The following is a 21246-nucleotide window of genomic DNA, read 5'->3' as shown; positions in this document are numbered from 1 at the left end:
AAATCGGCAGTAGCTTCCTTGGAGGAGCAAGAATGAGTCTCCTTCACTTGGATTTCTCAAGTTTAGATGAAGTCTTTGAACTTTAATTTAATAAAAAAAAGATCGGATTACTTAAGTATGACAGTTTATAATAATATTTAGAGAAGGATTTTGCTAATTGAAGAAAGAGAGAGAAGCTCTGCCTAATCCGGCAGAAGAACGGTCAACTTACCGAAGTGGAGTGACAGGCAGTAGAGTGGTGTAGTGGTTGAAAGCAGCGTTAGGCGGAGAGAGAGAGGAGACTGAAAAAAATAGGAGATGAGCGAAATAAAACCTAGTTGTGCAATTAATTTATTTTTTCCGACTACTCTAGTCGGAAATTTCTTTTTTATTTTGGTAAACAATTTGTTGACTTATTTTTCGATTACAGTGGTGGGCATCTTTAGTCGATTTTTTAATTAAAATTGTGACCATGAAATTTGTGCATTGTCCGACTACTGTTGTCGGAAAATTAAAAATTAATTTTTTAAAAGTTACGACTACTGTAGTCGGAAGATTGGTCAAACTTTTTTATTGACTTTGTCCCGACTATAGTGGTCGGAAAAATTAATTCCCGATATTTTGCGCCAAATTTTATGACTACTTGGTAGTCGCCTACAAATTAAAAAAAATGTAAAAAAATTAATTATAATTTTTCGACTACTTTAGTCACAAAATTACTAGTAATATGTAGTCAGAAAATAGCATTTTTCTGTACTGAAAGATGGCAGTGCTTCCTTTTCCTGATCACCAGGTGCTGCAGCTATATAACATTCTCCAGGTAATTCATTTGTTTGTAGGCAAAAGTTTCTCTCTCCATCAAGCATCAGCTCGATCTCCTCCCTTCCGCCTCTCTTTCTCCTTAATATTTACTTCTGAAAGTTTAATTAGGATAGGACCCTTATTGTTTACAACTGTAAAGCAAGAAAGTTAGCTACCCTAAAGATTGTTTGATCTCCTTCTTGATCACAACAACGTAATTAAGAGCATAGTAGGAAATTAACATTAACTGATCATCAATGGAGGAGATGTACGAATTTGGTTATAGCAGTAGTGATGTTTACTCCGTCGAGGACAATCTGCAGCCGCCATATTTTGGATCGCCGCCGGCATTTTGCGATGGGCTGGCCCCAATGGGATTTGGATCCGGAAATATGTCGTGGGCGTGTCCAGAAACTTCAGCTGCTAATTTAGTAGTTGATAAAATTGGGACGTCTTCTTCTAATTTACAATTAGAAGATCATCATGAGACGGATATTAGAGCAAAGATCTCTTCTCATCCTTTGTATCCTAAGCTTCTTCGTACTTACATCGACTGCCACAAGGTAAAAAAATTTCAGTCTGGAAACTGTTTAGTAGAAAGAGTAGACCTAGAGAAAGAAAGAAAGAAAAAAAGCATATTTTCTTAATTATGTGTTTGGACACTGCTAGGAACACAATGTTCAGCTATGATTTTAGGGTTTTGGATTGCTATATATGATTCTAGGGTTTAACCAAGAAGATCTTGGGTGTTATGATCTCTTCTTATCTGACAATTTTTCATCAATATTAATCTTATGGTATGTATAACGTTTGCAGGTAGGAGCGCCATCTGATGAGATTGTTGATATGTTGGACAATATTAATATTGTCCACGAAAATGATCTTTTTAGGAGATCAAATCGACTGAGCGACGATTCTGAGCTGGATGCTTTCATGGTCTCTCTCTTGTTTTCATCTCAATCCTATGAGTAGTATATATATATATATGTATCAAGCTTTCATTCCTAATTGGGGATATGGGATCTCTGTGTGTAGATTTGTTTGTGCTTATATAGTGAATGGTGATATATACTGCAGGGAACTTACTGTGATGTGTTAGCAAAGTTCAAGTCGGATCTTGAAAGGCCTTTCAATGAAGCAACTACTTTTCTTAATGATATTGAAACTCAACTTACCAATCTCTGCGCTGCTCCGGCCACTACAATTAGCAATATCTCAGGTCAGTTTCTCTTTAATTATATTATATATAAACGCCTACGTCTAGCAGCAGTTAATTTGTTAGCTTTAGTTCATCGGCATGTTAGCACATGGATTTACTACATGAAATGAATGCCTTTTAATTTCCTTAATACTCCTGTGAGACACTCTTTCTATTTTGCTCTAGTATCAGTTACTAAGATTTCAGTCATATACACTGACCCTTATTAATCGTCCTGCAAATGAGTTAACCTAATTAATTTTTGAGTTTCTATCATCAGTCATTGCACAATTTTTGGGTGAATTGTGCTCATCCTCCCGACTTGAGGGGTTTAGAGACCAATTAATTTAGCAAAGAAATGCTACCTAAATATAGGTCTCAATCTCTAAATCTTACTACCCCGCATTTAGCAAGACTTCGACATTAAGCTAAAACAGCAAAGGACTAGGTAAACGCTACATTGATGATGAGGGCTCTTTAAATTGATGTCATTTTAATTTCTTAATAGAAATTGTTCTGGTTAGGGTGTGGCATCAAAGGTCGATTGTTCAATTGATGTGTTTTACTTTCTTTTTTAGTTTGTCTAGAAAATATAATTTTTCAGTATTTACTGTTAAGTTTCGAATTCCAACATTCTCTTTTTATCATTAATGACAGAGATATGAGAAACGACGAGATAAAATTTAGAGTCCATTTGGACTAGCTGATTTGAAGTAGTCGATAAGCATTAGGTGCTGAAAATCATTTTCAAGTGCTGAAACTGATTTAATAAATAAGCAGTTACATGTTTGGATACAAGTGTTGAAATTGATAATAAGTTGTTGCAGTATTTGATAAAATAAATGCTTATAAGCTATTTTTCTGTTAGATTCCAGATCGATTCAAATACAAAATATTCTATTTGTCATTTTATTTTAAATACAATTGTGCTTAGATAAGATAATTTTTATGATTAAATATAATATATTTTATGATAAGCATATAATCATAAGTTATAATAATTAATAAATTGACAAAAGTTTCTCAATAAAAAATAAACCTAAATAGGACAAAATATTTGAAGAGAAACAAACATTGTCTTCATCACCACAATATTTAGAAAGCAATACACCAAAAAATTTATATGTCCTCAATTATTACATACAGTTCAAAGATTAATACACAATCACATAAATACAAATATGCAAAAAGAATAGAGAATTTGCTTATCTTAAATAGTCAATGAGAATTGCAGACTTGAAAAGAGGTTAGATTATAAAAATACCTGAGGCAGTGAGTATCGATGTAATAGTTTTGCTCTAAAAAGGAATATTTTAATGATAAAATAGTAAAAATCATGGTCAAACTTAAAGTGATTATAAGCTAAAAAATCATAAGTTAGGGGTGACCAGCTTATAGTTTATGGCTTATTTTTGACTTATAAGCACTTTTAATTTTACCAAACGCGTAAATAAGCTGAAAAGTACTTATAAACTAGTTTGACCAACTTATAAGCTTAGCCAAACACTTAGACATTTTTATATTGTTATACACACATTTAGCTTAAATCACATGATTCAACAATTTTCCTTATATTCTTAAATTTCTTTGCTGAGTCAAACTAAGAGACATAAGATGAAAAACATAGTACTGTATTTTTCTTTGTTTATGGCCCAAATGCTTCTCATTACTACTTTTCTTCTCGGGCTTTCTTGTTGTTTCTAGTAATAATGGTGAAAAGTAAAAAAGAAGAACTGTAAAAAGAAATAAAAAGTGAAATGCAGAACGTCTTCTTTTAGATAGAAAGAACAAACATTCTGAATATTGTACAAAATTCATGACCTTGAATGAGATAACATGTCCAGATTTAAGAGTGCTTTCCACAGTTGCGGGGTGTACGAAAGGCCAAGCTAGCTATGCTAGCTTTTCTTAGTTCTATCCACACTTCCTATTTTCTTGAATTTATCTGCACAAATGGGGTAAATAAAACAACTACTATCTCACGGGTTCTGAGTGACTTGACAATTCCTAGTGCTTTCATGTCTGAAGAAAGAGAGAAATGTACCACGCGTTATTCAGTAGATTCGTCTGAGTTTCTTCCCTTCCCAAGTCCCAACTCCTCTAAACGTTCAATAAAGATTGAGTTCTAAGTTTTATGCACAGATATTGAAAAATACTAGCTAGTAGTAGTATATACTTTTTAAATCAAATGGTTTATTAGATAATTAACATGTAAATTTATTGATAAGTATTAGTTGGGTAATCTGATAAAAATGATAATTAACTTACATGTTATCACACTTCTTTTTATTACATAAGGGCGGGAGGAGGGGGAAACGGGAAGTGCTACGGATGGGTTTGAACTTTGAACCCTCCACTTCAAATGTGAAAGACAGAGAGTTCATCTTCATCCTCAACCCCGCATGTCAAATTCACTAATAGAGTAAAAATAATTACACTGTCGGTATATAATATAACTTAATTATATCCGTAAACGATTTAACTCCTCTCAGAGGGCCCTAGAAAGAAAAGTCACATTCACTTTGTCAAGAGAAAAGTGACGTTCGTTGGAGGGAGTTGTGCAAAGCTTCTAATGCTCATAAAATTAAATAAATAAATCCTAAACTTAATATAGCCTTTTTCTTAACCCTCATCTTAAGTAGTCAGAAGCAGAGGGAATCTTGTTAATTATAGTAAGCATGTGATATTGTGGCAGAAACAAGTACAAGAAAAAGTTAAGCTTCCAATACATCGTCATGGCTTTGCATGATCTTGTCGTCCTTAGACATCCAATAAGTTTCTAGCTTCGATTCATGATTGTCTGTTAATCTCTAGTTTAAGGCTTTATAACTGATATATCTAGCAAAAAGTTGTGGCCGTATGCATAAATATATTCAGTTAGTGCACAAAGAAGTGCTGTTCAATGTCTGATACATTTTGTTTTTTATTTGCGTTTTTCAGTTTTGGTTAATTAGGTGAATGGTTTTACAAATTGTATGGTCTTTTGATTATTTTAAGTTATCATCGTTGCGAAAGCCGAATATATAGAGAGTGATTAAATCACAATTACTATATCTAAACAACAATAACAACAACAACAATAACCCAGTATAATCTCATTAGTGGGGTCTCGGAAGGGTAGTGTGTACGCAGACTTTACCCCTACCCTGGGGTAGAGAGACTGTTTCCGATAGACCATCGGCTCCCTCCCTCCAAGGACTCCCCACCTTGCTCTTAGGGTGACTCGAACTCATAACCTCTTGGTTGGAAGTGGAGGGTGCTCACCACTAGAGCAACTACTATATTTAAAGGTAGCTAATAAATAGCAAACGAGACAATAATAAAAAGAACACCAGAAATTAATAAGGTTCGGCAAAATTTAATTTTTGCCTACTCCTCGGACACAATCAACTCAAATTTTATTTCACTTCAATCTTACAAGTGAAATATTACAAGAGAGAAAGAAGATTCAAATGTCTTAGAAGATAACAAGGCAAGTAAGAGATATTTACAAATTAATAAAACTCTTGCTATTTATAGAAGAGAAATGGCCTTAATAATGTGATGCAAGATATCATATTAAGTGTGATCATGCAATGTAAATACATGAAAAATGCATCTACCAATTTCTTCCTAAAAGGAGGCTTCAAATGTTCACAGTAGTTCACATTAATTTTTTCAAATTCAACAAATCTCCACCTTGGCAAGATTTCACTTTTTCAATTTTCTCTCAGTGATAAAATTTGATTGTGTCTTCAACTTCAATCTTCAAAGTTCAACAATGTTTATCAAGTTCAAATAATGTTAAAACTTGATCGTAGTCACTACTTTTGTTAGCTTATCAATAGGGTTGTCTGTAGTCCGAATTTTGTGCACCGTGATTTCACCTTCTTCTATAATATCTCGTATAAAGTGATATTGAACATCAATGTGCTTCGTCCTTGCATGATAAACTTGGTTCTTTATTAATTGGATAGTACTCTAACTATCACAAAATAGTGTGATGCTTTCTTGACCAACACCAAGCTCTCACTGTTGACTGCAAAGTAAACTTCCAACTAACTGGTGCATTTGCAAAAGTGAAAACATAACCAATAGTTGATCTACGCTTGCCCAAATCACCCGCATAATCTGAGTCACAATATCCAACCAGATATTGACTATCTTCCTGCTCAAAAATCAATCCAACATCTACAGTATTACGAATATACCGTAGAATCTATTTCACGGCTTGCCAATGATCCTTTCCTGGATTATGCATATACCTGCTTACAACTCTGATAGCATGTGAAATATCTCGTCTTGTGCAAACCATTACATACATCAAGCTATCAACGACATTCACATATGGTATACTCTTGACATATACTCTCACTCAGCTTCATTCTTAGGCGACATAGCTTTACTAAGCTTAAAGTGAGGAGTAAGAGGAGTGTTAACCGACTTCGTGTTGTTATTCATGCCAAATTGATCGATTAATCTCTTCAAGTATTCTTTCTGAGATAGATAGAGTTTCTTTGAATGTCTATCTCTTTTTATCTCCATGCCAAGAATTTTCTTCGTCTTACCCAAATCCTTCATCTCAAACTCCTTTCTTAGTTAAATCTTCAACTTCTCAATTTCCTCTTGATTTTGGAAGCTATCAATATATCATAAACGTATAGGAGAAGATATATGAAGGATCTTCTTCAAGCTTGAGCAAATATACAAAGTGGTCGTATTTGCTTCTTCTGTACTTCTGCCACAACATAAACTTGTCAAATCGTTTGTGAAGATTGTTTCAATCCGTACAATGAATTTTCAAGTTTGCACACCATATTTTCCTTTCCAACAACCTTGAATCCTTCTGGCTGAGTCATATGGATTTCCTTTTCCAAGTCTCCATGTAAAAATACAATTTTTACATCTAAGTTATCTAGTTCCAAATTCAACTGTGCTACCAAAGCCAACAAAACTCTAATGGATGAGTGTTTCGTGACTGAAGAAAATACCTCATTATAATCAATTTTCTCCTTTTGAGCATTCCCTTTGGCCACCAATCTTGCTTTGTAGCGAACATCTTCTTGGTTAGAAAATCCTTCTTTCTTTGTAAATACCCATTTTCACCCAATTGATTTCTTGCCCTTTGGGAGATTGGCCAATTTCCATGTGTGATTCTGATGAAGGGACTGCATTTCTTCATTCATGAAAATTATCCATTTATCTTCTTCTGAACTTTGGACTGCGTCTTTATAAGTGATAGGAATACCATCAGCTATAATTGAGGTTGCACAAGCCACCGTCTCTATGAGACGAACATGTTTCTTTATTGTTCTTTTTGGCTTGCTGGTTGCTATTGATTCAAGTTGTTGTTGAGGTTCCTGAATTGGATTCTCCCTCTCTGCTAACTCTTCTTCCAAGGAAAAATCTTCTAATGTTTTCTCGTTTTCTCCCTGTGTTGGAAAAATTAATTTTTCCTAAAATTTCACATGCTTTGAAGCACTATCAGTTTGTTTGACATCTTCAATTATCACCTTATCTGTTATGGAAAATTCATCAAAGGTAACATCTCTGCTGAATATAATTTTTCTTATCCCTGGATACCATAAGCGGTATCTTTTTACTCTAGAAGTAATCCCCATAAATATTGATATCTTTTCTCTCGGATCCAATTTGACTCTTTCACATGATAGTATACAGTTAAGTCAAATACATGCAAAAATCTATAATCTTCAGCAGGTTTTCCATACTATTTTTCAAATGGTGTCTTGCCACCAATAGCGGCAAATGGTAGACAATTAATGAGGTGGCATGCATATGTTATTGCCTCAGCTCAAAATTCTTTGCCCAAGCCAACATTGGACAGCATACACCGAACCCTCTCTAGCAAAGTTCGGTTCATACGTTCTTCCACTCCATTCTGTTGTGGTGTATTTTTGACGGTGAAGTGTCTCAAAATGCCATCATCTTCACAATTCTTATTGTAAAGATCATTTTTGTATTATCCACTGTTGTCTGTGCGAAGACACTTTATCTTTCTGCCTGTTTGAGTCTCTATCATCGCCTTCCATTTGAGAAATATTCCCAACACCTCATATTTGATTTTTATCGTATACACCCACACTCTCCGAAAAAAGTCATCAATAAAGGTTATAAAGTAATGTTTCCCACCTAATGAAGGTGTTATGGAAGCACCCCAAATATCAGAGTGAACATAATTCAAAATACCTTTAGTATTATGGATTGTTGTTCCAAATTTAACCCTTGTCTGTTTTCCCTTAACACAATGCTCACAAAACTCCAAATTGCAAATCTTTACTCCTTTTAACAATTCTTGATCTGATAAAATTTTTAAGGATTTTTCTTGAGCATATCCCAAGCGCATGTGCCATAGCTTGGTTGCTTCTGCCTTCTTGTCATCACTGGATGCCACAGTTGTTGTCCCAATAACTATACTACCGTAATAGTGGTACATGTTATTATTTCGCCTAATTCCCTTCATTACCACTAGTGCACCGAAGCAAATTCTCATTACCCCATTTTCTGCAACGACTTTGAGCCCCTTTGACTCTAGGGCTCCTACATAAATGAGCTTTTTATTCAATTCAAGTACGTATCGAACATGTGTTAATGTTCTGATCAATCCATCATGGTTCCTTAATCGGATTGAACCAATACCATATGCGATAAGAGGATTGTTATTTGAGGTGTGAATAACTCCACATTCTCCTTCTTGAAAATCAAAGAACCAGTTCCTGTTGGGACATATATGATAGCTACAAGCTGAATCCATCAGTCGCCATATGTCAGATGGTTTGAATGGCTCAGTTGTAACTAGTGAGAAATCAGAGTCGTCACAATCAGCTATATTTGAATCCATGACAACCTTCACATTGTTAGGTTTGGCCTTATTTTTCAACTTTGGACAGTCTTTCATCCAGTGCCCCCTTCTCGGCAAAAGGCGCATTCATCATTGCTGGGTCTGGATCTTGACTTTGATTTTCCTTTCTTCGTTCTCATATGATTTTGAGAACGACCTCTCACGACCAGTGCTTCTCCTTCTCGACTCTTTTATTTTTCTCTCTTTCTTTATTCATAGCTGTACAAGGCAGAAATGTCTTGATCCGTCAAAAATTTCAACTACAAATTTTGCATTTGACATAATTCATGTCATAAACGAAGATGCAGACGACGTATTACTGACACCCGATGTGGACTCTTCATTTTTATTATCTCCCATTTTTGCTACAGATACTATTTATTTGCTGATACAGAACACCAAAGTAATTCTTTTCTGATGTGGAAGTTCAGACTATGCTGCAACCATTGAGCATACTCAGATAGAACTTTGGCTCTGATGCCAATTGTTACGGAAGCCGAATATATAAAGAGTGATTAAATCACAACAACTATATCTAAAGGTAGCTAATAAATAGTAAACGAGATAATAATAAAAAGAACATCAGAAATTAGCGAGGTTCGGCAAAAAAAATTTTTGTCTACTTTTCGGATAAAATCAACTCAAACCTTATCTCACTCCAATCTTACAAGAGAGAAAGAAGATTCAAGTGCCTTAGGAGATAAGAAGGCAAGTGAGAGTTGTTTACAAATGAACAAAATCGTTGCTATTTATAGAAAGGAAATTGCCTTAATAATGGTATGCATAACATCATATTAAGTGTGATCATGCAATGTAAATGCATGCAAAATGCATCTACCAATTTTTTCCTAAAAGAAGGCTAGTTCTCATTAATGTTGTCAAACTCAACCATCATCCAGTCTAGAAAAGCTTCTATTCCATGTATTGTTGAAGATAAACCTTCAAAGATTATGACACTCTATTTTTATAATACCAACTGCTTAATGTAAAGCTCATATGATGAAACCTCTCTGGTTTCGAAAAAAAGGGGGATTGCATTCCTTGCATGTAGGATTTCTGCTTCTTTTCCGAATTAGTACTATGTAGGATTTCTACGGTTATATCAACTGTTTTTATCAAAGTAAGAGTTCGAATCAGACTCTCTGCATAATTTTCTTACTTATCTAACACATATACGCCCAAAGAAAATGAAATTGCTTCATATTAAATGGGTTGCTGTTTTCTTCTCTTTTTCCTGTTAAGCTTGCTCTTTTAATTAATTTATTTACATTGCATGTGCTAGTTGAACTTTTTTTCCATGTAATATCTTTAATTTGTGTGTTGCATGCATGCTCAATGTATAAATGGCTTTAAATGATCATTTTTCTTAGGCAATTAGGCAGCTCCAAACATGACAAGAAGTTGAGTACTTTATAACTCCTTTCTATTTTCTACTTTCTTGATAAATAAATTCGTGGTGTCTTTCGTATAAGAACTTGATAATCTAACTTAGTCGGGCCAACAGGTTCAGGAAACCAGATGATTAAAGGAAAAAAAAACTTTATATGACTTACAAGTTTGCTATTTCGAAGTTCGAACAGTGATAAGCCAAAATAATTTAGTGCTCATTGGTCATTACACATGAACTGATGACACAGGTACTGAGCAACAAATGAAAACATCAAAGACCAAAAAAGGAAAAAGTACGTACAAGGAGTGCGTAGAATGCGGGTTATGTTAGAGGAATGGCTGCAACCATGTAGTAGTACAATCTTTTTCCGATTCAATGACTCTGAAACGACATAACGAACCTAGGCCTTTGTATAAAAAGTTGCCCTCTTGTTGTCCTTATATGTTATATATTCTCTTTAGTACTCATAATGAACGTCACAATATGATGGGTTTGTGCAGTTACAAAACCCAAGTGGTCATAATATCAGGAAAATGTCCAAAATTGTCATCATATGCGATACGTTTTGAAATTTAAAAAGAAAATTAAAAAAAAATGAAAATTTTGAACAAATCATAGATAATTGCGTGATATCTTATATGGATAAAATAAATTATTTGTAAATATATATATATAGAAAGATCTTTTTTTTACGGACAAAAAAAAATGCTTCACATAATATGGGACAAATGGAGTATTTAAAATTGAGCAATTAAGTAGGCGTTTGGACATAAGAAATGTAAAATTCGAAAAAATGGTAAAAAATTTTTTAAGTGAAAATGATATTTGAAATTTAGAGTTGTGTTTGGACATAAATTTCAGTTTGGGTTCTTTTTGAAGTTTTGTGAATGATTTGAGTGAAAATTTTGAAAAACAACTTTTTGCAGTTTTTAAAATTTTCGAAAATTTCCAAAATGCATCTTCAAGTGAAAATTGAAAATTTTATGAACAAACGCTGATTTCAAAAAAATAAAATTCTTTTGAAAAAATCTTCAACAAAATTTTATGTCCAAACTGGCCCTAAGTCTCGTAATAAGTGGACGACTGTGTGTGTGTGCAAATTCTTTCAAGAAAAAAGTTCAGATTTACCCCCTTTAACTTTATCTATGGTGTACGAACCGAACCGAAAAATCATACAAAACCGAAAAGTCAAACAAAACCGATTAAAAAATCCGACTTGGTTTGATTTGATTTGGTTTGGTATTGAGTAAAAAAAACCCTGAATCAACCCGACATATAAATATATAATTTTTATATATACTTTAAGATTTTATATAGAATTTTCTTTAAAAAATGTCTAGAAATATTTGGGATTCTCTTGCGGGATATAAATTTTAATAGAATATGAAGTGCTCCATATTTATTGACCTTAAATAATAGGTTGTATGATCATTTTCTTATCAAGTGTTACAGAAAATGCGTTTATTTCTTTGTTCTTCCATATTCATAACATATATTAAGATCTATTAAAGTCTTATATATTTTTCGAATGTGAAGTGATTATTAATATTTAGGTATCATATTGATTTTTATGTTTAATTACTAGATTCAGTTAATATCAACTGAATCAACTATCATATTTAAGTTGACTATTTTCCTAATATCAACTATTATCTGTTTTTACATTCCCAGTTGTTACATTGTTTTCGAAGCCATAAGAAAATCTAATTAACTACATTAATTCTGATGGGTACTTTAATTTGTTTCAAAAGATGAAGGAGCGGCGGGGTTGGAGGAGGAGGCGGCGGCGGCTGATACAAGCGGTGGTGGTGGAAATACGAATGATATGTGCAGATCTGACAATGAAATTAAGGATAAGTTAAGGCGTAAGTACAGTGGATATATAAGTAGTCTAAAGCAAGAATTTTCCAAGAATAAGAAGGGAAAACTCCCAAGAGAAGCAAGGCAAATCTTGCTTAACTGGTGGACCACTCACTACAAATGGCCTTATCCTACGGTAACCACTTTTCTTTTTCGTGAATAGAGGTTATAGTAATTAAAAAATAGGATAAATTATACTGAACATCTTATAATACTTATGAAAATTAAATACTTACACCCATATATATTATTAAAATCCCACTCAAATATAAAGGTATTATTCCTATTTGTTAAAAGCAAACATTTAAACTCCATTATACATCCCTTATATAATTGTATATTAATCATAGAAAAATTGTTGAAGCAAGGACCTATATATATATTCTTCTCATTAATCGAGTCCATAACTTTGAAATTTTCAGTAGAAATATCTCGATAGATAGAAAAAAAAAATTACTTCACAATGAAAACTCACCATCAGTAAAACACATTTGATGTTCATTTGAGATGCTGTACAAATATTTATATGAGTTACAATATTGATAGACGTAAAAAAATATTGTTCTGTCAACAAAAAGATGTGAATAATACTGTTATTAAACTTGGTGAATGCAGGAAGGACAGAAAATATGTCTAGCTGAATCAACAGGTTTAGATCCGAAGCAGATTAACAATTGGTTCATTAATCAGCGAAAACGTCACTGGAAACCTTCAGAAAACATGCAGTATGCTGTTATGGAAAGTATATATGGTCACTTTTCTGAATAATTTAGCTTCGAGGAAATTAATCTCTTTCCCGCAATGTTTCTAATCAGACATTTTTACTTGCTAACAATATAATTCTAATTCAGTTACCATATAATTCTTCCTCTCATAAAGACTTCTAACGTCAGTAGTGTTTCTTGAATGGGCAGCAAACGTTTTTTGAATGGTTCACGTCGAAGAGTTTGAAGTTTCTTTCTTTTGATGTCACTCATGATATTTGCAGGAGTATTAAATATCTATTAATAAAGAGCTCTTGAGCCATTTGTATCACACCAACAAAGAGAGAAAAAAAGAGTGAGGTTTCACAGACAGGGTATAAGAAAATAGCTTGTGAGAAAATAGAGAGCGGACGATATTAGAGTGAGATGGAAATATCAAAAGAGGGTTATTTCTTTTGAGTGTTGTAGTGGTCTTTGGAGTATTTTACTCGAACATACAAAGTATAAAATTTCATGCTATAATGATATCAATTGCTCGCCTAGGGGCCGTGGTTTTTCCCTTATTCAAAGGGTTTTCCAAGTAAAAATCTTTGTGTCGTTGTCACTCTTTTATTCTTGTTAATTACCGTATCTCGGTGCTACGTTATTATTCCGCTTTTATTATTGTGAATATTATTTTTGTCGGGGTTTATTCCCAACAACTGGTATCAGAGCATAGGTTATGCTCGCTCACAAAAGTACTATTCACTATCGGTAGTACTATACTCGGTGGAAAAAAATGTTCGGAGTAAAATACGAGGTAGCAAAATTCAACGGAGATAACGGTTTCTCAACATTGCAAAGAAGGATGAGAGATGTTCTCGTCCAACAAGGATTACACAAAGGTACTAGATGTTGATGTCAAAAAGCCTTATACCATGAAAGTTGAGGATTGGGCTGACTTGGATGAAAGGGTTGCTAGTACAATCAGGTTGCATTTATCAGATGATGTGGTAAATAATATCATTGATGAAGACATTGCATGTGGCATTTGGACAAGGTTGGAAAGCCTATACATGTCCAAACGCTAACAAATAAATTGTACCTGAAAAAAGTAGTTATACGCCCTACACATGGGCGAAGGTACGAATATTTTGTCATATTTAAATGTGTTTAACGAACCAATCACGCAGCTCGTCAATCTCGGAGTGAAAATCAAGGAAGAAGATAAAGCTATATTGCTATTGAGCTCGTTGCCATCTTCGTACGATAATTTGGCAATAACCATCCTGCACGGTAAAACTACCATTGAGTTGAAAGATGTCACATAGGCTCTTCTACTCAATGAGAAGATGAGAAAGACGCCTGAAAATCAAGGACAGACTCTCATCACAGAAGGTAGAGGCAGGAGTTATCAAAGGAGTTCGAGCAACTATGGTAGATCCGGAGCTCGTAGGAAGTCTAAGAACCGATTCAAATCAAGAGTCAGAAATTGCTACAATAAATGTGATCAACCAGATCACTTCAAAAGAGATTGCACAAATCCAAGGAAGGGAAATGGTGAAAGCAGTGGCCAGAAGAATAGCAATAACACAACCGCCATGGCGCAAAACAATGATAATGTTGTCCTCTTTATAAATGAGGAAGAGGAATGCATGCACTTGTCAGGTCCTGTCACGACCCCAAATTCCCTCCATAGGATGTCGTGATGGCATCTAGTCTCTAAGACTAGGTAAGCCTATCAATGCGGAATAATAATAAATATCTGAAATAAATAAACTACAATTCAAACAATTTCAACTCCCAAAAACCAGTAGAAATAAGTCACAAGCTTCTAAGAATTTATTCTCAATGTCTCTATATGTCAAGGTCTAAATAAAATATAAGGAAGCAACATAAAATGATAGAAGGGGACTCCGGAGTCTGCGGACGCTGGCAGATATACCTCGAAGTCTCCGTGCGCAGGTAACTCACTGACGTCTAGGCTGGTAAAATGTACCTGGATCTGCACAAAAAGATGTGCAGAAGCGTAGTATGAGTACACCACAGCGGTACCCAGTAAGTGCCAAGCCTAACCTCGGTAGAGTAGTGACGAGGTCAGGTAAGGCCCTACTGGAATATAATAATGGCATGGTAAAATATTTATCAATGTAGTAAAATAAAATAACATTAAAAATGAATCAAATAGTATGTCACATTTAATAACACCAAATAGTTGCAAATAATATCTCGTGGAATCAAAACAGAATTTCCTTCAACTTTATGAAAATCACAACAATTAATCGACAGCAACTATGGCCATAAATCAATATCAACAAGGGAACTACCGAGGTATCGCCTTGTAGTCTCAAGTTATAAGTAATTTCACAATATCTTATTTCCTTATATCACCGTGGGAGCCTTCACAATTTATTAAAAAAAATATTTTTTCCCGAAATAGCATCCCGCGTTTTAGCCACCCTTATCACACCGCATGACTTCTAGTAGTCACCCCTACTAGCCACGCGTATCAAGCCACCCTTATCTTACCGCATGCGTTTCAACACCCAGACCTTATACCACCGCATGCGTATCAATATCACAATATATCACAATTTGCACCTCAAGTGCTCAAATAATTTAACTTGCCAAAATAATTCAACAACAATATTTTTCCACAATAAAGAGCTCACGGCTTATGCCAAAATAAATCATCAATAATAGTTTGCCACAATAAAGAGCTCACGGCTCATGTCAAAATAATTCATCAATAATATTTTTTTACAATAAAGAGCTCACGGCTCATGTCAAAATAATTCAACAATAATATTCTTCCATAATAAAGAGCTCACGGCTCTCTCACAATGAGTATAAAAATATTCAGGAGTAAATAATTTAGAAAAATAATATTTCAAAATCTTTACTACGTTGCTTCAATATCAAGTTTTAAAATGTCAAATACTTCATATTAATAATATTTAATTTAAAGAAAATCAACCTTCAAATAATGCACAGAATAAAAGAAACCAAGTTTTAACTAAACAGGTAAAACAATTAGTAAGAAAAGATCAAACAAATTTGAAGTATATATCTCAGATCAATGATGAAGAATATAACAAGATAAAATAATTTAATAAATGTGCAACAGTGATCTACACAATTTAAAAATATAATCTTTCGCAATTTAGCCCGTGTACACACTTGTCACCTCGTGCACATGACTTTCAACACATTTCAATAATCACATCAATACCAATCCTAGGGAAAATTTCCCCCACACAAGGTTAGACAAGTCACTTACCTCGACTTGCTCCAATTTAACCAAGTATTATATTTTTTCCTCGATTTTCCGACTCCGGTCGACTCGTATCTAGTCATAATTAATTCGATACAGTCAACAAAAATTATAGTAATCAATTTCATAAGAAAAATTATATTTTCATTAAAATCCGAAATTAGCTCAAAATTTGCCCGTGGGGCCCACATCTCGGAATCCTGCGAAACTTATAAAATCCAATAACCCATTCAATTACGAGTCCACCCATACCAATTTTACCAAAATCCGATAACAACTCGACCTCCAAATCTTAAATTTTCATTTTTGGAAGATTTTGCAAAAATCTTGATTTTTCTTCCATAAATTTACGGATTCATGATGTAAATGAGTATGGAATCATGAAATATAATAAATATAGGATAAGGAATACTTACCCCAATGTTTCCGTGAAAATCGCCCAAAAATCTCCCAAGAACCGTGCTCCAAAAATCCAAAACGAAATGAATGAAATGATCATTTTTGGTCCATAAGTTTCTGCCAATCCGTCACTAAATGTTCATTTTCCGTCACTAAAAGTCCACCAGAAACTGCTCTACCAGCCTTTCTTCAATTGATCATAACTTCATGTACAAATATCTAAATGATAAATGGTTTAACTTTCTGGAAACTATAATCCAACGACTACAACTTTGATCTTTTGAAAATGTTCTGATTCCTTATGAATTGCGAGATATAAGCTTCCAAAGTCGGCTCCACGCATCAAAAGTTTCTAGCGATATTTCTGGCAAAACTGCTCTACCAGCCTTCATTCAATCCATTATAACTTTCTGTACAAATGTCCAAATAATGAATGGTTTGACTTTCTGAAAACTATAATCAAACGACTACAACTTTCATGTTTTGAAAATATTCTGATTCCTTATGAATTGCGAGATATAAGCTTCCAAATTGGCTCCACGCACGAAATTTCTGCAACAGAAATTTCCAGCACTCTTTGTCCGAAATCCATTCCGTTTACCTTCCGAAATCCACTCGAGACCCTCGGGACCTTAACCAATTATTCCAACATGTCCCAAAATACCATACGAACTTAGTCGAGGCTTCAAACCATATCAAACAATATCAAAACGACGAATCGCACCTCAAATCAAAATTAATGAACTTTGAACTTCGAAATTCTATATCTTGTGTCAAAACATAACAAATCAATTCGGAATGACTTCAAATTTTGCACATAAGTCATAAATGACATAACTGAGCTATAAAAATTTTCAGAATCGAATTTTGACCCCGATATAAAAAAGTCAACCCCTCGGTCAAACTTCCCAAAAATTCAATTTTCGGCATTTCAAGCCTAATTCCATTACGGACTTTCAAATAAAATTCCGATCACGCTTCTAAGTCCAAAATCACCATACGGAGCTGTTGGAAATATCAAAATTCTATTCCGGGGTCGTTTGCACATAATTTGACATCCGGTCACTATTTGAACTTAAACTTTTAATTTTTCATCAAAATTCCATATCTCGGGCTAGGGACCTCGGAATTTGATTCCGGCCATATGCCTAAGTCCCAAATCATGATACAGACCTACCAAAACTGTCAAAATACTGATCCGAGATTGCGGTGATTGGTGACATTTGTATCAAGAAAAATATTGGATGTACATTGGTTCTAAAGGGCGTGCGGCATGTAACTGATTTGCGGATGAACTTGATCTCGAAAATTGCTTTAGACCGAGATGGATACGAGAACTATTTTATAAATCAAAAGTGGAGACTCACCAAGGGATCATTGGTAATTGCAAAGGGAGTTACCCGTGGCACGTTGTACAGGACAAACGCAGAAATATGCCAAGATGAATTGAACGTGGCACATGATGAGGTTTCTGCAGATTTGTGGCAAAAAAGAATGGGTCATATGAGTGAGAAGGGATTGCAGATTCTTGCCAAGAAATCACTCATTTATTATGCCAAAGGTACAAAGGTAAAACCTTATGACTACTGTTTATTTGGCAAGCAGCATAGAGTCTCATTTCAGACATCGTCTAAAGAAAATTGAATATACTTGATTTAGTATATTCTGATATTTGTGGTCCAATGGAAATTGAATCGATGGGCAGCAACAAATATTTTGTTACTTTTATTGATGATTGACTAGCGCAAAACACACACTTAAATTGTGCTCGCTAGTCAAAGATAGTATAGATTAATTATCGTATCCACAGGGATTGTAGTTAAACAGTATTATCGTAGTTTGTAGCTAGATCGCTATTCAAGATGATCAACAATCATATTATGTGATTAATAATAAAATTAAACTAAGAATCTAAAATTATTAACTAATGACAATCGAAGCAAGGATTAAACAAAGGAAGATATCAATAAGAGAAAATAAGGTTTTGATAGGATAGATGAAAGATAATTGTCTGAGATTTAACTCTAGATAATTCACTTCTAATGTTCAAGTGAGTCTCTCGAATTCACTTAATTATCAGAACAAGTGTTTAGTAGAAACTCCTCTCTCGATTAAGTCTCAACCTCACAATATGAACCAATTTAAGTTCTGTGAAGATATGCAAGAATGCATAGTGGATTGGTCTTTAGGAAAATCTCTTTCGATTATTCTCCTAACCAGATTTAATCAATGGTTCAACTAGCCTCTTTTGATTACTTAGAAGAATCTACGAACTCAACCAACAATATAGTACAAAGATATCATAAGTTATGTCTTTTTCGATTACAAGAACAAGTGAATATAGATACAACAATTAAATCTTCCAAAAACGATTCAAATACATAAACATAGAGTTATAATCCACAAATAATCATCAAAACTCAAAAGGATCTACTCCATAGACATGGAGAAGTTCTTCACAAATGTAACTAAAGTATAGGAAAACATAAATTCTATCCTTCTCTTATTTCTAGTCGACTAATTAGTAAACTAGTCAACTACTTACAATATAATTTTTAAATAGGCAATTCATCTCCCCTCCCCCTCCCCCCCTTGTACTTTCAATTGGTATCAGAGCTAGTCTCATACTTTTTTCTTAACAGCTTGTGAGAAAAGATCATGGCAAATCAAGTAATTGTTAGAGCACTCTTTCAAGAAGGAACATCGCAAATTAGGCTACAATATTTCAATGGACAACACTTTTCTCACTGGAAAGTGCATATGAAAATATACTCACAACTTCTCAGCTCCAAGATCACCTCAACAGAATGGAGTAGTTGAGCGGAAAAATAGAACTCTACAAGATATGACCAGAACTATGATATTGGAACATTCCTTGCCAAACCATTTTTGGGCAGAAGCAGTAAGCACAACTTGCCACATTCTCACTAGATGTCTTATAAGACCTATCCTGAAGAAGACTCCATATGAACTATGGAAAGATAAACGGCCCAACAGGTTATTTTCATCCTTTTGGTAGCAAATGTTTTATCCACAACAATGGTAAGGACAATCTTGGAAAATTTGATTCAAGAAGTGATGAAGGTATTTTTTTGTGTTGTTCCATTAACAATAGATCTTTTAGAGTTTATAATAAACGTACTTTAATCTGTAGAAGAATTTGTACATGTTATATTTGATGAAAATAACTCTACACCCGAGAAAGGAATTATTGCAGGTGATGAAGATATCAGTCAAGAAACACCCCAGTCAAGCAAACCACAAAAGTCAACTGATAGGATAGACGGTATCACAAAGCACCTATTGAGTCTGTCAACAGTCAACCAGAACCACAGAAAGAGTCAACTACTCATACGAATGCAACACATCCAAATGTGATAACAACAAGGTCGCGAATCTAAACTAGAATAAGAATTTGAGAAGTAAATACGGAAGCAATAACAATAAGGAATCGAACAAATAGAATTAAAGTGCAAAAAATAAAGGATATGGGAAAATTCAAGGAAAGAATTCCAAGAACGCAAATTCTATAGCCTTGACAAGATCCAAGCAACAACATTTTGATTTACTGACGAAATCAAATGCCTTTACTTAAAAACAAATTAGAACAATAGATTTGGATCTTGACCGCTTTACGAGTAACTTGAGAAAATAATTAATAACTCGCATTAATCGCCTTCTCAGAATACCACAAAGTAATCAAAGATATCACAATAAAGAAGTTATCTTACTACCTTGAACTATGAACTAGTAAAGGTTGAAAGATAAATCTCAAAGTATAAGTAACAAAGGTTCAAAAGAACTCTCAAAGTATAATATTCTTAATCAATAATGAAGTGCCTCAATGAATGAGAAGAACTCCTTATTTATAGGAGTAAAAGTACTTAAAATTAGGTAGGGTGGTTGCTAAGGGATATAAAAAGTCATTAAATTAGGTAGGGTGGTTGCTAAGAAATAAGAAAAGTCATTAAAATTAGGTAGAGGCGGCCAAATCCCTTTAGGACAGATTTGGTCCTTAAAACTACTAGTTTGGGTCATTGGTTTGGACTCCAATTGGGCTCATTTCCAAACACCCCCTTTTGGACCTTTTTTAAGCTCATTTTGAGCTCTTTTGGGTGCCCTTTTGCTGGATTTCAAGGGCCGAGTTCGGGACCCAATCTTCCTCCTCTTTGACTTTAATTTGGGCCACCAAATAATTATAAAACATGTACAATTCATCTCCTTTGGGCTTGACCTCATCCTCCACAATTAAAAACTTCTTTATTTGCCATTGAAGTCCAACAACATTAGTCTGCAACTCTTTAGCTTGAGAACTTGTAAATGGCCTTCTTGGATCTTTCAAAACTCTATCCTTGTCCTTAATGCTATCAAAATGCGTGGAGAAGTGAACCGGAATATCCTCAAAATTTTATCATAGGAGATCCAAGTGAGGGAATGAAAACCAGGGGAGCTCTCAAGAAAAAAGCAAATGTAGCACTCATCTCCCATATTGAACCAAAGAAGGTTGATGAAGCCCTAAAAAACTCTAGCTGGGCACAAGCAATGTAGGAAGAACTGGATCAATTTGATAAGAACCAAGTTTGGAAACTACTGTCTAAACCTGTAGATGCTACTGTAATTGGAACAAAATGGGTTTTCAGAAATAAGCTCAACGAAAATGGAAAGGTTGTAAGAAACAAAGCCGGATTAGTAGCTCAAGGCTACTCACAGCAGGAAGGAGTCGACTATGATGAAACCTTTGCATCAGTATCTCGACTAGAGTCTATACGGATTCTACTTGCATATGCATCCTTCAAATGATTCAGACTTTTTCAAATGGATGTC

General features: G+C 34.3%; 1 protein-coding gene across 1 annotated transcript; it reads left to right on the top strand.

Moving 5' to 3' along the window:
• Positions 1-831: 831 nt before the first annotated feature.
• On the top strand, positions 832-12987 carry LOC104091640 (homeobox protein knotted-1-like 2). The gene is made up of 5 exons (XM_009597020.4): positions 832-1343; positions 1597-1716; positions 1858-1999; positions 11958-12202; positions 12682-12987. Exons 1-5 carry the CDS (start codon positions 1038-1040, stop codon positions 12832-12834), a joined length of 966 nt encoding a protein of 321 aa, XP_009595315.1. The 5' UTR covers positions 832-1037; the 3' UTR covers positions 12835-12987.
• Positions 12988-21246: the final 8259 nt, after the last annotated feature.

This window comes from Nicotiana tomentosiformis, chromosome 3, assembly GCF_000390325.3.
Source record: "Nicotiana tomentosiformis chromosome 3, ASM39032v3, whole genome shotgun sequence".
Lineage (NCBI taxonomy): Eukaryota > Viridiplantae > Streptophyta > Magnoliopsida > Solanales > Solanaceae > Nicotiana > Nicotiana tomentosiformis.
This window is presented reverse-complemented; position numbering and strand designations above follow the sequence as displayed.